This window comes from Garra rufa, chromosome 17 (genome assembly GCF_049309525.1).
Source record: "Garra rufa chromosome 17, GarRuf1.0, whole genome shotgun sequence".
NCBI classification, from domain to species: Eukaryota; Metazoa; Chordata; class Actinopteri; order Cypriniformes; family Cyprinidae; genus Garra; species Garra rufa.
Genome location: NC_133377.1, coordinates 23,229,874 through 23,245,310, shown reverse-complemented (window position 1 = coordinate 23,245,310; position 15,437 = coordinate 23,229,874). Strand labels below are relative to the sequence as shown.

At 34.5% G+C, this 15,437-nt stretch overlaps 3 protein-coding genes across 4 annotated transcripts; 2 read left to right on the top strand and 1 right to left on the bottom strand.

Annotated features, from left to right (window-relative positions):
- The first annotated feature begins 1,348 nt into the window (after positions 1-1,348).
- LOC141290294 (progranulin-like) lies at positions 1,349-3,548 on the top strand. 2 transcript variants are annotated; one of them, XM_073822475.1, is made up of 5 exons: positions 1,349-1,389; positions 1,464-1,658; positions 1,743-1,880; positions 3,153-3,264; positions 3,425-3,548. In XM_073822475.1, the coding sequence occupies exons 2-5, from the start codon at positions 1,464-1,466 to the stop codon at positions 3,454-3,456; spliced, it is 477 nt and encodes a 158-aa protein (XP_073678576.1). In that variant the 5' UTR covers positions 1,349-1,389; the 3' UTR covers positions 3,457-3,548. The 2 variants fall into 2 exon arrangements, with proteins under 2 accessions (XP_073678576.1, XP_073678575.1); XM_073822474.1 differs by having other exon boundaries at positions 3,135-3,264.
- A 4,449-nt stretch (positions 3,549-7,997) lies between these two features.
- clxn (calaxin) lies at positions 7,998-10,756 on the top strand. The gene is made up of 6 exons (XM_073822236.1): positions 7,998-8,107; positions 8,292-8,447; positions 9,560-9,664; positions 9,771-9,922; positions 10,403-10,507; positions 10,600-10,756. The coding sequence occupies exons 1-6, from the start codon at positions 8,032-8,034 to the stop codon at positions 10,648-10,650; spliced, it is 645 nt and encodes a 214-aa protein (XP_073678337.1). The 5' UTR covers positions 7,998-8,031; the 3' UTR covers positions 10,651-10,756.
- rbm48 (RNA binding motif protein 48) lies at positions 10,529-15,010 on the bottom strand. Its single transcript, XM_073822237.1, has 5 exons — positions 14,870-15,010; positions 14,498-14,688; positions 12,721-12,866; positions 12,072-12,631; positions 10,529-10,842 (listed from the first exon to the last, which is right to left on the bottom strand). The coding sequence occupies exons 1-5, from the start codon at positions 14,993-14,995 to the stop codon at positions 10,771-10,773; spliced, it is 1,095 nt and encodes a 364-aa protein (XP_073678338.1). The 5' UTR covers positions 14,996-15,010; the 3' UTR covers positions 10,529-10,770.
- Between the last annotated feature and the right edge of the window lie 427 nt (positions 15,011-15,437).

Sequence of the window (15,437 nt, the reverse complement as noted above, 5' to 3'; positions counted from 1 at the left end):
TAACAGTAGCAAACCCACAGGAGTAGTCAGGTGTTAATTTGCACTTTAACATTCAAAGTCTTGCAGTACCAGTTGGCATACTTAATGTGGTGTACTGAAAAGTAGCAAAATAAACTAGTAGACAATGCTCTTTCTGTAAACACTTAAACCACCTGAATTTATTTTTTTGCAACATGTAAAAAGTGCAATACAATCAACTACAAATAAAATAAATTATATAATAAATAATAAAATATAAAGCTAAATACCAAAGAACTACAAATTAGTCAAATACAAACAGGGTATATTTATATGAAAAAATATATATGGCAGCAAGCCATCTGTACACCTAAAACATTAAGACATAATGATATAATAACACAGACCCCAAACGTAGGCCAGTGTAAGTAATGTTAAACTGTTATCAGTACCAAAGTTATAAAACAGAAGCTTATTTTTTATTATTAGCACCAAGTTTATGAAACAGAAGCTTATTTTTATTACAAAAATATAATCTAGGAAAGTTATTTTTACACAGAATGCAAAAACTTGTATCTTAATCCAGATAAGTAATATGTTGTATTATAATATATTAATATTGCAAAGCTTAAATTTGCGGATGTTAAATAAAACATTAACTTTCTTGTTTGCTTAATTAACTAGCCAGCTAACATTAGCTTGCAATTTAGCCTCGTTTAGTTTATACTCATTTTTTTAACTTACCTTTATCTTGCTGTTTTTTCTCTTACTCTGATTTCTTCCGTTTTCTTTTCTCTGCACCAGAAAGACATGTCCTTTTTTTGTGACATTATTAATTGTTTTGCTGCAGCGACGCTGCTTCTTCGATGAATTTAAGTTACCTCAGTCAGGCATCGTATGGCTGTCATACTCCAATTGTGCATGCATCCTGCGGCAGCCAGTTAAAATAATATTGCGTTGTTTTTTTAAATTGAATAATGGTTTTCATTACCAATATGATATCCATTGAAATATTATACATATATAAATAAAAATAAAAAAACAACAAAAAAAACGATGTAATTTCATGTACTCTTGGGGGCCCCCTGGTGGCCACGGGGCCCTAAGCAGCCGCTTAGTTCGCTTATGCCTTGGGCCGGCTCTGTATATATATATATATATATATATTTGAAATATATGCATTTGGATGAGAGGAAGTGATTCTATCTTTACCTTTGTAAGAACCTGCCTTACTTTCATTATTTTTTTTAATATCCCAGTACATCACAATCATACAAGATCTCATAATTATGTTTGACTGAACAGATTTCCTGTGTTTACAGTAGGAGGAGCCATGTGAACAAATATAAGAGTCAGAACATCACAGGACAGCACAGCTAGTAGCAAAACACACTCATTCACAACAGAGGAGACCAAGACCCAGCCAGCAAGGTAAAGGCTCTTATTTTCACTCTCAATTAATCTATTATCAACCATTATTCACATTATTTATTTATTATTTTCAGATGGTTCCAGTGTTGATGTTACTCATGGCAGCTCTTGTAGCTGCAGATGAGCCAATGATGGATCTCTCAGGCCCAGCAGAGCCTGACAGTGTCTCTCTTTCTGTGGTTCACTGTACTGCTACTATTGTTTGTCCTGATGGAACAACATGTTGTCGGAGTCCTTATGGTCAGTGGTCCTGCTGTCCATATTCAATGGTAAGTGAATCACAGTGAAGTGATGTGATCTAACATTTACACACATAAAGATTAAACTTTTGTTTATTCTCCCCTCTCCTTCAGGGTCAGTGCTGCAGAGATGGAGTTCATTGCTGTTCTCATGGTTATCACTGCGATTCGACATCGACCCATTGTTTGAGGGGGTGGTTGAGACTGTCATCTTCTTCCCGGATGGCTACCAAAGCTGTCCAGAAACCTCAGGTTTGTCCGTACTTTACATGAATCTTTAATGTAATGTTTTATTAACAATGAGAGAAAAAAACACTTTTTTACAGTGTACTCTGTCTTTGACTCAAAAAAGCTACCTGTATAACCAGTAATACAACTTATCATGGTACTATACCCTACATACTTGACAATGTTTACATATGTCATATGACTTCAATCACCATTTCAGTTAATCACATGATACAAGCTGCAAATAAAGAATCAACAATAAAAACACATTTAAATAATCACCACATGTTTACGGTTCTGAGATTCAGCGGCATGTTCACAGTTACCACAACACTTAATTAAATTCTCCCTCCATTTTAAAATCAAACAAAGGGAAAATGCTGAAACATTTCTGTGCTCTTTTTACTATGAGGAAGAGGAGTCTTTTGTATTTTAATTCTGTACCAAGTATTTCTGGTTCTTGTGTTTTTTTTTTTCAGATGGTGTAATATTTCTGTCCAACTTAAGTTGTATGATAGGCCAACAGCACATTCACAAAGAAAAATATCTTAAATTTAAACCACATTCCAAAGTGGTTCAGATTTTTTTTAGATTTTCAGATTCATTTTATAATCACTTAAAAAAAACTTTATAAACAACAATATATGGAACAACTTTTAAATAAATTTTATTTTCTTTCTCTCTGTTTTTGTTTTCTAATGTTGCGTTTTTGTCAAATTTAAGTTTTACAAAAAAAAAAAAGATCAATGGGACAATGTATTATATTAAAAAATTGTATTATAATTTTATTATAATATTAATAATTTTATTAATATTATAATTTTTATTTTAAAAAATTAATAATTTTTTTTACAATGTATTATAATAAAAAATTATTGTTTAGTACAAACACTTATTTGTGTCACGTGTAAGGCTGGAAGAATGCACAGGCGCAGGGGAAATCCAAAATAGGACCTGTAATAGTGAATCTGAACGAACTACACAATAACATATTCAATGTGAGACAAGAGAACAGAGGAAAGGCCAGGGCTTATAAACACAGGGAAAGTAATCAGGGAGAAAAGAAACAGGTGTGGGACTAATTAACCAAACAAGAACAGGAAAACGACCGTATAAGGAAAACCAAAGACGGGTAAAACAGGAACAAAAAGTCCATAACCCTGACAATTTGAGCAGTAAAACATTTTTACATATTCCTTTTAGAGATTTTTTTAAAGCAATGAGGTGAACTTCTAGTTATGCTTACTAGTTTATTTCCTGTGAATTTTTATTTTGCAGTCTGTGTCCTTTGACCAGGCTCTCAAATGGCAGGGCGAGACTGAGATGGTTCATTGTGATGGAAATGTCTACTGTCCAGCGGATCAGTTTTGCTGCAAGACAGCGGCTGGCCAGTGGGGGTGCTGCAACGGTAAAACAAACTTTATTGTATTATTAATACCTAATCATGAAGCTTTTGTAAATGTAGATGAATAATAAATTTAAGATAATCCATACATATAATAATAAACTCATGCACTGTTAAGTTTTGTGTTCATGTTATAAGTTGTATGTATTTTACTCTTTTATAGGGTTTGGTGTTGCCAAAAAACAGCCCCTGTGACCTGGATGAACTTCTTATCAAAGACTGTCAAGTGCTGTCAATAATATACAACCAAGCTGAAATAATGCTAAATAAAATTGAATTGAATTGCAGTCAGCTTGCATTGTCTTTTAATAAACTACTGTTTGTTGTTGAGAAAGTGTTTTTATTTGTTTTTATTGTATTTTTATTCATCCATCTATACGTGGTTTAAATGAGCGAGTGTTTATGAATGAATTATTTATTCCCCTGCGTGCATTAGTGTCACGCAACCTGTATAAATGTTTAAAAGATTTAAAAATCAGGGGCGAGCACACATACTATTTTATGAGGCATATTTCAAAAAACCATATTTTCTAATTTACAACACATTAAAACACTAATATACTAACATTACCCCATTTCTCTATAGAAATATACAGGTATGTGCCAAAAAAATTTGAATATTGAGGGAAAGTCCATTTATTCAATAATTTGTTTCAAATAGTGAAACTTGTATGTTATATTAGTTCACTACACACAAAGTGAAATATTTCAAGCCTCTATTTGTTTCAATTTTGATGATTATGGATTAAAGACAAAAAAAAAAAAAAATCCAGTATTTTATAAAATTAGAATATTTCATGTGATCAATAAAAAAAGGATCTTAAACACATGTTGGCCTTCTGAAAAGTGTGTTAATGTACTGTATTGTGTCCTCAGTACTTTGTTGGGCCTCCTTTTGCATTAATTACAGCATCAAGGCGGCGTGGCATGGAGGCGATCAGCCTTTGACACAGTTGAGGTGTTATGGTAGACCATAGTAGTATAAGTTGCTTTGATATTGGCCTTCAGCTCGTCTACATTTCGGGGTCTCTGTTACCTCGTCTTCCTTTTGACAATACCCCACAGATTTTCAATGGGGTTTAAAGGTCCCATATTGTCAAAATCGAAATTTCCTGGCTTTTTTCATGATAACTGAGGTCTAGGCTATGTAACTACCATATGAGTTTCAAAGCAGTCAATCCACAGTAAACTGCACACAAAGCCCTCTTAAAGTAGCTGTTTCTTTTCACGAGACGCTGTGACTTCCGTAAAGATGTGACGTCCGATCTACTCAGTCACCGCCTTCAGTCACCACCCCGAACACCAACCACTGTCCCACCCTCCTTTTGTCAAACCCAGACAACAACGCATCCATTCCATTGTTGAGCAACAACAACACGGAAACAAGTCGAGAAAACGCTGTTCAGTCCATGGATGTCAGGAAACTACATCATTGCACAGGCTTCAGAACAACGTGAATATAAGAGACCAGTGGCACGTCAACTTCAGCCTCTTTCACACAGCGATTCTGGAAAATACACGGATAATGTGTCCCATGATTTGTTCCGGAATTGTTTAATTTGGTTCATTCACAGTTGTTTTCCGGAATCTGTGTGTGCTTTACACACAACCCATAAAGACATGTGACATTTGGATGTGAGATGTAATGCGACGCGTACGATTCACTAAACTGAAACTAACCTGAACAAACTGTGCTTCAGCGCTGATAGTGAGGAGCTGGCTCTGCCCGATCGCCGCTTCATTCCACTTTGCACGTATTATTTCGTTGTTTAGTGTCGCAGGGTAACGTGCATCATCACTACAACACTGCCTTTATGGTTCTGGCTTTTGTTCACACAGCGCTCGTTCCGTAATTTTCCAGAATCAGCGCGCATTGTGAAAGGGGCTTTACTAAAGCAACAGTTATGAAGCTTACTGCATTCGGTGTTTGAAAAAGAAAAAAACATTAATGATCATTCTGAAATATCCTGTTGAGTATCAGCAGGCTAGGCTCTTTCTATTGCTCTGAGCTCGCTTACAGCATACATGACGTAGTTACCTGTGGTTGGCCTGGCTGTGCGTCACTCAGAAAACAACAGGCCAATCAGAAGAGAGGCTCATGAATATTAATTAGATGGGCCAAAATCGACCTGTTTTTGACAGAGCTCCTAAAAAAGGAGCTGTAAAAATATATTGAGATGGATTTTGGCACTTATACCGCAAATATATATTCTTAAGGACATCAACAACTAAAATAAACCTCCAGAAATGTGTACAATATGGGACCTTTAAGTCAGGCGAGTTTGCTGGCCAATCAAGTACAGTTATTCCATGGCTATTAAACCAGGCACTGGTAGTTTTGGCTTTGTGGGCAGGTGCCAAATCCTGCTGGAAAATAAAATCATCATCTCCAAAAAGCTTGTCAGCAGCAGGAAGCATGAAGTGCTCTAAAATTTCCTGGTAAACAGCTGTGTTGACTGTGGACTTGATAAAAGAAAGTGGACCCACACCAGCAGAAGACATGGCTCCCCAAACCATCACTGACTGTGAAACTTCACAGACTTTAAGCAGCTTGACTTTTGTGCCTCTCCAGTCTTCCTCCAGACTCTTGGACCTTGATTTCCAAATGAAATGCAAAATTTGCTTTCATCTGAAAACAGGACTTGGGACCACTGGACAACAGACCAGTACTTTTTCTCCTTAGCCCAGCACAGACGCTTCTGACGTTGTTTTTGGTTCAGGAGTGTCTGCTAGCAGCTGTAGCCCATGTCATGCAGACGTCTGTATGTAGTGGTTCTTGATGCACTGACACCAGCCTCAGTCCACGCCTTATGAAGCTCCCCCAGATTTCTCAACCGCCCTTGCTTGACAATCCTCTCAAGGCTACGGTCATCCCTGTCACTTGTGCACCTTTTCCGGCCACATTTTTCCCTTCCTCTTAACACTCTGTTAATATACTTCAATACTCGCTCTGTGAGCATCCAGCTTCTTTTGCAATTGCCTTTTGAGACTTTTCCTCCTTATGGAGGGTGTCAATGATGGTCTTCTGCACAACCGTCAAGTCAGCAGTCTTCCCCATGATTCTGAAGCCTACTAAGCCAGACTGAGACAATTTAAAGGCTGAGGAAACCTTTGCAAGTGTTTTGCGTTAATTAGCTGACTAGATTGGGACACAGGGAGCCTACAATGTTGAACTTTGTCATGATATTCTAATTTTGTGAAATACTGGATTTTTTTAAATCTTTAATCCATGATCATTTACCCCACCCCCCGCGTTCCTCATCAGAGTTATTGTAAAATATGAATACATTGCGACGCACTGAACTAGACATATATGGTATCATTTGAAACCTGAGAACCAGTGGCGATTTCTTTAAGACTGCAAGGGAAGCTCAGCTTCCCCTATAATGTCACAAAATTAATGGTCAAATTACGTACTATTGTATTAACATTTTATTGACTAAAAATGCGTTAGAAAACGTTCATCTCAAAGACGAGTTCGTTCAGAATCAGTTAGATATAGCAGGTCGGCTGACTTAATTTTCTTCTCATACATTCCTGTAGCGTCACAGTGCATTTCCCCGTTGAAGCTCAGCGTCTCTGGGGGTGAATGAGGAGTGGGCTGGCCTGGACTCCGAGCTTCTGCATGATGATTGGAGGGTCTGTCGAAAGATTGCATCTCCTTTTGACTGACAGCGATTTTGTACTATAAGGAATCGCTGAAGCTATTCGTGCTCAGTCCCATCGTGGATTTCTCAAGTTCAGTCGAAATAAAAACTGCTGCAACCTATTTCTTTATATTTGCTTGGCGAAATTGCTTGATTTTCATCATACATTTCACACAATTATACACCACATTCCTTGTTTCACTTTTACAGAGTTTAATATTTTTTTTTAGATCGTTCATTCATTCATTCATATAGTAGGCTAGGCTAGCGTCGTGGGTGAAACTGCACACGATGGCAGACAGTGCTAATATTGTCGACCTGATTTTACTTTTAAATAAATAGACAATTTTATGATGTAGGCCAAAAATGAGCTTCCCCTATTTGACAGACCAGTAGCCGCCACTGCTGAGAACTTAAACTTTCTTATGCATCCAATAATTTTTAAGTTTATGGTACATAAAACAACATAAAAAGGGTCTAAATTTAAATATTTCACTTTGTGTGCGGTGAACTAATATAACATACAAGTTTCACTTTTTGAAACAAATTATTGAAATAAATGGACTTTTCCTCGATATTCTAATTTTTTGGCACATAACTGTATACTTAAACCAGTAAAAAGTGCATTGTCCCTTAAAAGAACATATATAAGTGTTTGCATTTCTGAAGCTCTAAACATAAAAAAAAATAGAGGATGCAGTAGGACTTAAAATAAACACGTTAAAAAGATGTCTTTCCCTGTTAAACAAACTCACAAACAGATACCTACCTTTGATAGGTAATCCATGGCACTATCAGAGATTGCCTTATTATTGGAGATGCAAGGATCTGTACTTACCACTGGAAAAAAAAATTTAACGCTAACTTGGACCACATTAGGCACCTCAACCAATCATTCAATGGACTCGGTTTTCCTTCTCTGCATACAGCCAAAGCTGCAGCGTTAGAATTAGCCCCGTTTCGCTTTTTTGCCTAAAGTTTGCAGGCTTGACTTCCAGTGGCTTTGGCACTGTTTACCCGTCATAGTATGTAGCCTACTGGGCTCGTCACAACATTGCTCCGCCTCTATTACACGTTTCTATAGCAACATCTAACGAAAGACTTGTGTGAGTACAAGCCAAACATGCAAAAAATGTCTGCAATGAACAGGAAATTAATTCAAAACCTCGCCGAAACTTTATGCAAGCAAGTCAAACATTGTAGGTATCTATTAACGTTTTTTCTTCAAACAGTAATTCTTTATCATATTATTCTTTTAAAATCTTTGTTAGCAGATATGAGTATATTATCGTTACCCGACTGTGTCCTGCATTAACATGTCAGAAGAAAATGCCTTGTTTACTGACTGTTTAGTCATTTAACAATACTGTGGTCATGTTGTAGTTAATAAAACAGAGACGGAGTGTCTAATACGGCTATTTAACGGCCTGCTGGGAGAACAGGCAGAAAGAAGAGCGGCTCATGGACTGGACCGGGTCAAGTTTAGAAATATACTGCACAACACATTCGGCATGACCGACGATATGATGATGGATAGCGGTAGGTTTCTGATTTGGATGAAGGACGATTATGAACCATACAGACCAGACTAGGAAGACCGTTTCCGCCACTGAATACAAAATAAAAAAGGTAACTTTAATTGCGCCCTTTTCTCAAAATTGCGAGTTTACATCTTGCAATTCTGACTTTTTTTCCTCAGAATTGTTTGACATAAATTTGTAATTGAGAGTTATAAAGTCAGAATTGTGAGATATATTTTGCAATTCTGAGAAATAAAGTCAGAGCTGCGAGAGATAAACGGGCAATTCTGACTTTTCTTAGAATTGCGAATTTGTATCTCGAATTTGTTACTTTTTTACTTAGATTTGCTAGTTATTAAGTCAGAATTGTGATATCTGAACTCGCGCAATTATATCATGAAATTCTGAGGGGGAAAATTTCTAAATTGTGAGATAAAAGTAGTAATAACCTTTATATAATTTTTATTCAGTGGCAGAAACGGGCTTTCATACCTTTGAGTATTTAAGTGTAGAGACAACCACTAAAATAATCGAAACTGCATACTGCAGTGAACAGTATAGTAGGGACCAGTCACAAGACCAGTCACAAGGGTCAGTTTTTTAATCTGAAAGCTGAATAAATAAGCTTCCCATTATGTTTGGTTTGTTAGGATAGGAGAATATTTGGCCGAGATATAACCATTTGAAAATCTGAAATCTGAGGGTGCAAAAAAAATCGTCTTTAAAGTTGTCCGAATTAAGTTTTTAGCAATGCATATTACTAATCATGATGATATATTTAGGGTAGAAATTATACAAAATATCTTCATGGAACATGATCTTTACTTAATATCCGAATGATTTTTTGGCATAAAAGAAAAATTAATAATTTTGACCCATACAGTGTATCTTCTGCTATTGCTACAAATATAGCCTACCTGTGACTACTTATGACTGGTTTTGTAATCCAGGGTCACATATATGCACATACTTATGTATATAACGTTTGCAATGTAATAAATATGAAGATATAGTAATTGACAATAATTAATCTTTGCGGTATGTTTCTTATTTATCAAATACTCATAAGAACTGATTATATTTTTTTTTGAGTCTCAGGAAGATATAAACCACTTAATTTTGTATCAACAGTTTTTCGTGCCTTTGACAAGGACAATGACACCTACATAAGCGTCAAAGAATGGGTGGAAGGCCTGTCTGTCTTTTTGCGAGGCACACTGGATGAAAAAATAAAATGTAGGTTTATTGTGTCAATTTAATGTGGTGATTATATTATGTATATAACATTTAATCGTAATATATATATATATATATATATATATATATATATATATATATATAGTCTGTTTTGACGTATACAACCTGCATGGGGATGGATACATCTCACGGGAGGAGATGTTACAAATGCTGAAGGACAGCCTCATTAGACAACCCACTGAAGAGGATCCCGATGAGGGAATTAAGGACATTGTGGAGATTGCCTTGAAGAAAATGGTACTGCTATGTGTCATAAAGCTTACATGTAATATTTTACTATTGTTAAAGGTCATGTCTTCCAAACCCGTAAGACCTTCGTTTATCTGTGGAACACAAATGAAGATATTTTTAATAAAATCGGAGAGCTTTCTGACCCTTCATAGATGATATATAGATAGGCCCAGAAATATAGTATGAACATTGTTAAAATAGTCCATGTGACATCAGTGATTCAACATTAATTTTACTAAGCTATGAGAATACTTTTTGTGTACAATGAAAACTTTGTAAAACTGAGGTTGAACCACAGATGTCCTTATTACATTTCTGGGCCTGGGATAATTTCAGTTGTGTTGCTGTCTATGGAGGGTCAGAAAGTGTCTGGATTTCATCAAAAACATCTTAATTTGTGTTCTGATGATGAGTGAAGTTCTAACAGGTTTGGAACGACATAACAAAAGACAAAGTACAAATAACATCAATCTTTTTTTTTTTCAGGATTATGACCATGATGGAAAAGTTTCTTATTCTGATTTTGAGAAGACAGTCAAGGATGAAAACCTTTTACTAGAAGCCTTTGGCAACTGCCTTCCAAATGCAAAGGTAGAAGTCCCAAGCAATTAATTATGCATATAAAGAATTTATTGTTATTTTAAAGGACAGGCTCTTAAATTGTTCTTTCATTTGTTTGGCAGAGCATACTGGCATTCGAGCAACATGCATTCCAGGAATTACATGGACACTGAAAGGAATCACATTTTTTTATGAGAAAAAAAGAAAGAAAAAAGATAGTTAAACAATATTTGTGGCTGAAACTTAAATAAATATCTAAAATATTGTTTAACGTGGAAACCATGATTGTCTTATTAAATTCTTCTGCGTGGCTTTACTGTAGGGGTCTTCACTTGTACAGGTTTGACCTCTGGAACAGATGTAACCTAAGAAAAGAAAAACAACATATTGTAATAACATCTTGCAATATCCACATGAAAAAAAAAACAGTGTACATAAACTACAAACACACACACATATACATACATATATATATATATATATATATATATACACACACACACACACACACACACACACACACACACACACACACACACACACACAACTGTAATAATGCAAAATGTTATTACAATATAAAATAATGGTTTCTATTGTAATATACTTCAAAATGTAATTTATTCCTGTGATGCAAAGCTGAATTTTCATCAGCCATTACTTCAGTCTTAAGTGTCACATGATCCTTCAGAAATCATTCTAATATGCTGATTGATTATTAGAATGATCTATATTGGATTATATATTGCAACAGTTGCCCTGCAAAGTATTTATTTAGAAATTGTGATATTTTTTCAGGATTCTTTGATGAATAAAAAGCACAAAAGAACAGCATTTATTCAAAATATAAATATTTTCTAACAATGTAAGTACTTGCTATCACTTTTTGTCAATTTAACACACCCTTGGTGAGTAAAAGTATTAATTTCTTTCTAAAAAAAAAAAAAAAAAAAAGAAGAAAAATTTACTGACCCCAAACTTTTGACCGGCAGTATATGTATATGTATGTATGTATGTATGTATGTATGTATGTATATATATATATATTTTATTATTATTTTTTTTTTCTGATTTTCTACTCAAAGAACATTTATTATTACGTTGAAAACCACCGAGTATAATTTTTTCAGGTTTCTTTGATTTGAATTTTTTCAGGTTTCTTTCTTTGAACAGAAAATTACACTGACTCCAAGCTTTTCAATTGTATTTTGTATAATGTTACAAAAGTTTATTTATTTCAGATACAATGATAAACAATGATAATAATACTAATAATACTACTACTAATAATAATAAATGTTTCTTGAATAGCAAATCAGCATATTAGAATGATTTCTGAAGGATCGTGTGACACTGAAGACTAGAGTTATGATGCTAAAAATGTAGCTTTGATCACAGAAATAAATTACATTTTAAAATATATTCAAATAGAAAGAAGATTTTTTTTAAATATTAAAAATATTATTTTGGTTCAAATAAATGCAGGCTTGGTGAGCACAAGAGAATTCCTTAAAAATATTAAAACATCCCTACTTTTTAAAAACTTTTGACTGGTAGTGTACTTATGTAAATTACATAATGAGAAAGACAAACTAACCTTGCTCATTGTTTGACGGATCAAATCAACCGTTAAATTTAACGAATGATCTTCCATGTCCACCTTGGGAAGCTCTGGTAATTTTGGACCAATCAGAGTCTCATTTTCAGCTGCTTCATTCAAAAAGAATGCTTGTCCCTCCAATTTTCTTTTTCTATTCTCTAAATGAGTAATCCTCGGCATAAATCTAACAGAAGGCGAAAGGTTCTTCTGCCTTTGACTCAAATCTCTCTCTTTAACATTTGAAGATGAGGATGCAGCACTCTGCTTTGAAGTTTCTGGGACAGGAGGGATTGAATTATGTAGAGAGCCCATCTTATCCTCTGTAGATAATGTTGTATCAGTGGTCCACTGCAACTGTAATGGCTGTGCAAAACTGTGAAGTCTATAAGAAACATCTTCCACTGGGGGTAAGGGAAGCACAAACCCAATGTCGCCAGAGTTGACATTCTCTGTTCTGGCCTTTTCAGAGTCTTTCCGGACCTCAGGTGCTGCAGTTGCTCGTGTGTCTGTGCTTGATGACTCTGTGGTTTCTTCTAGTTGCTGATCATAATGTTTTGCTAAAAACAACAACAACAACAACACAGAAGTTATAAAGATTTTCTACAGATGTAACCTGTAAGGAGACGATTCACATCATTTTAAATACCTGCATTTTGGCTTGCTCTGTTAACATATCTTCTCCTGTCTTGTAACTTTTGCCTTGCCTCTTCCACAGTTTCATACTCAGGGGCATAGCAGACATGTAACTGACCCCCAAAAAAGCTCTTTTCATCAGTGTGTCGTTTAGCTACCCTGCAAATGGCACATTGTAACATATGCATGTCATTGCACGAAGAAAAAAAAACTATAAAGTTTAATTACAGGCATTCAAAAATTAATCATTCCATTTTTTGGGCTATCTTAGATAAGATAAACCTCAGCATTAAATTCTCTTTATAATAATAATCTTCAACTGTCATATGGAATACCATTTCCGCCACTGAGATATATATATATATATATAAAGTGCAACTTTTATCTCACAATTTTTACTATTTTTCTTGCAATTGTGAGTTTACATCTCGCAATTCTGGCTTCTTTTCTCAGACTTGCAACTTTATTTTTTATATATCTTACAATTTTGAGCTTATATCTTGCAATTCTGACTTTATAATATACAATAATTGTGAGTTAATAAGTCAGAATTGTAAGATATAAATTTATGATTCTGAGAACCCCCTCCTTAAACCTGGACTTTATAACTTGCAATTCCAAATTTATCTCTCACAATTCTGAGAAAAAAGGCAAAATTTTGAGACAAAAAACTTGCAATTGTGAGTTTACTTCTCATTTCTAAGAAAAAACTCACAACTGTTAAAAATAAACTTGTAATTCTTACTGTTTCTCAGAATTGTGAGTTAATTTCTCAGAATTGCAAGTTTATATCTTGTATTCGTGACATTATAACACGCAATTGTATCTCACAAATCTGATTTAATAACTCACAAACTCGCAATTCTACAAAATTCTGTCTTTTCCTATCAAAATTGGACTTTATAACTCGCAATTGTAAATTTCTCTCAGAATTCTCAAAAAAAAAAAAAAGTCAGAATTGCGAGAAAAAAAGTCAGAATTGTGAGATATAAACATACAATTCTGAGAACATTTTTTCCCCCCATCAAAATTGGACTTTATAATTCGCAACTGCAAATTTATCTCACAATTCTGAGAAAAGTATTACATTTGTGATAAAAAAAAGTCATAATTGCGAGTTTGTCTCACAAATCTGCGAAAAAAAGAAAAAAAAGAATTGTAAGATAAAAAAGCGCAATTACATTTTTACATTTTTTATTTAGTTGTGGAAACTGGCATCCATAATGTCATTACCTTCACCAAATTTTTTTTAAAAATAAAATAAATCCTTATTAAATGGTTAAATCAGACACATACAAAATCTCAGCATTTCTCCTTTCTCTAGCTTTTTGTCAAATAAGCTTGACACAAATATTATTGGCTCCTTGACAAATTGCTTTTAGAAGTTGCTTTGAATTTGAAATGTCTGCTAAATGTGTACATGTGAATGAAACAATTTCTACAAAAATGCTAAGCAGAATAAATATTTACAAAATTGATAATAATAAGAAAAATTACTTGAGCATCTAATCAGCATATTGAAACAATTTCTGAAAAATCACGTGACACTGGAGTAAAGACTGCAGAAAATTCAGCTTTGTCATCACAGAAATAAATTATATTTTAAAATATATTAAAAGAGAAAATAGTGTTATTTTGAATCGTAATAATGTGTCACATTATTACTGTATCTTTGTCTAATTAAATAAATGCAGCCCTGCCTTGGTAAGCATAAGAGACTTCTTTTAAAAACATTTGAAAAATTCAGTATGGTACAAGCTCCCTTCAAACATGTTTTAGTCTGTCCTTACCTTGCACTCGTCAGCTTCTGGAACTTAAATAAGTAGACTTCAGTGAACTGCTCTGCTGGGTATTCATCAAGCGCCCTGTACTCCTCGACCACTCCATAGAGAGCAAAGAGCTGCACCAGCTCTGTCATCACTCCAATAGCGGGTACTCCTTGAACTAACAGGAACCGAGACTCCAAATTGATGGTGTATACCTGAAATCAGTGATTCGGTCAAAAATATGATTTACATTGGCTGTGGCTCAAAGCCTAAAGAGGTGACTTAATATACAACATCTTCGCGCATTAGGCGCCCAGTGAATGGTGTTACGACCAGCTAAAATACGGTGCTCACATAAACCAAACCAAACCAAACCAAAACAAAAAAGTAACCCACCTTAACAGCTTTGAGGCGTCTTCCCTCTCTGTATTTTGGTCGTGTTTGGGCAACATTGTGCTGCTCGTGGTGTCTATACACTTTTTGTGTGTCCCACACAGAAGGATTAGCGACTGAACGGTCCATTTGTGTGAAGTCAGCTATCAAGAAAAAACGTAGGTTTTCAAAATAAAAGTCTTTAAGTAAATAAAAGTCAATTTTATTTTATTAAATTTGCAATTGCATAAATAATTTGACGTTTTAATCCATAATTAAGTAGGGTATGCGACAATGTAATTGTATTCCGGTTTTTCCCCTGTTTATTTACATAGCACATTTAACCATAAGTTCTGTACTTTTTATTGAACTGTTAATAAAGATAATTCAAATTTCATTTTTAAAACTAGTTCTAAGTAGCACGGGTATATTTATAGCAATAGGCAAAAATACATTATATGGGTCAAAATAATTTTTATTTCATGCCAAAAATATTAGGATATTAAGTAAAGATCATGTTCCATGAGGATATTTAGTACATTTCCGAACGTAAATATATCTAAACTTAATTTTTGATCAGTTAAACGCATTG

What these genes read in the sequence shown, in the direction of transcription:
- rbm48 (XM_073822237.1), bottom strand. Translation starts at nt 14,995, where the DNA reads ATGGACCGTTCAGTCGCTAATCCTTCTGTGTGGGACACACAAAAAGTG. An exon ending in GACGCCTCAAAGCTGTTAAG is followed by an intron (nt 14,689 to 14,869) that starts GTGGGTTACTTT and finishes CACTGATTTCAG; the next exon opens with GTATACACCATCAATTTGGA. An exon ending in TCCGTCAAACAATGAGCAAG is followed by an intron (nt 10,843 to 12,071) that starts GTTAGTTTGTCT and finishes TTCTTTTCTTAG; the next exon opens with GTTACATCTGTTCCAGAGGT.
- clxn (XM_073822236.1), top strand. Translation starts at nt 8,032, where the DNA reads ATGCAAAAAATGTCTGCAATGAACAGGAAATTAATTCAAAACCTCGCC. An exon ending in ATGCAAGCAAGTCAAACATT is followed by an intron (nt 8,108 to 8,291) that starts GTAGGTATCTAT and finishes GTCATGTTGTAG; the next exon opens with TTAATAAAACAGAGACGGAG. An exon ending in AGATTGCCTTGAAGAAAATG is followed by an intron (nt 9,923 to 10,402) that starts GTACTGCTATGT and finishes TTTTTTTTTCAG; the next exon opens with GATTATGACCATGATGGAAA.
- LOC141290294 (XM_073822474.1), top strand. Translation starts at nt 1,464, where the DNA reads ATGGTTCCAGTGTTGATGTTACTCATGGCAGCTCTTGTAGCTGCAGAT. An exon ending in AAGCTGTCCAGAAACCTCAG is followed by an intron (nt 1,881 to 3,134) that starts GTTTGTCCGTAC and finishes TTTATTTTGCAG; the next exon opens with TCTGTGTCCTTTGACCAGGC. An exon ending in CCAGTGGGGGTGCTGCAACG is followed by an intron (nt 3,265 to 3,424) that starts GTAAAACAAACT and finishes ACTCTTTTATAG; the next exon opens with GGTTTGGTGTTGCCAAAAAA.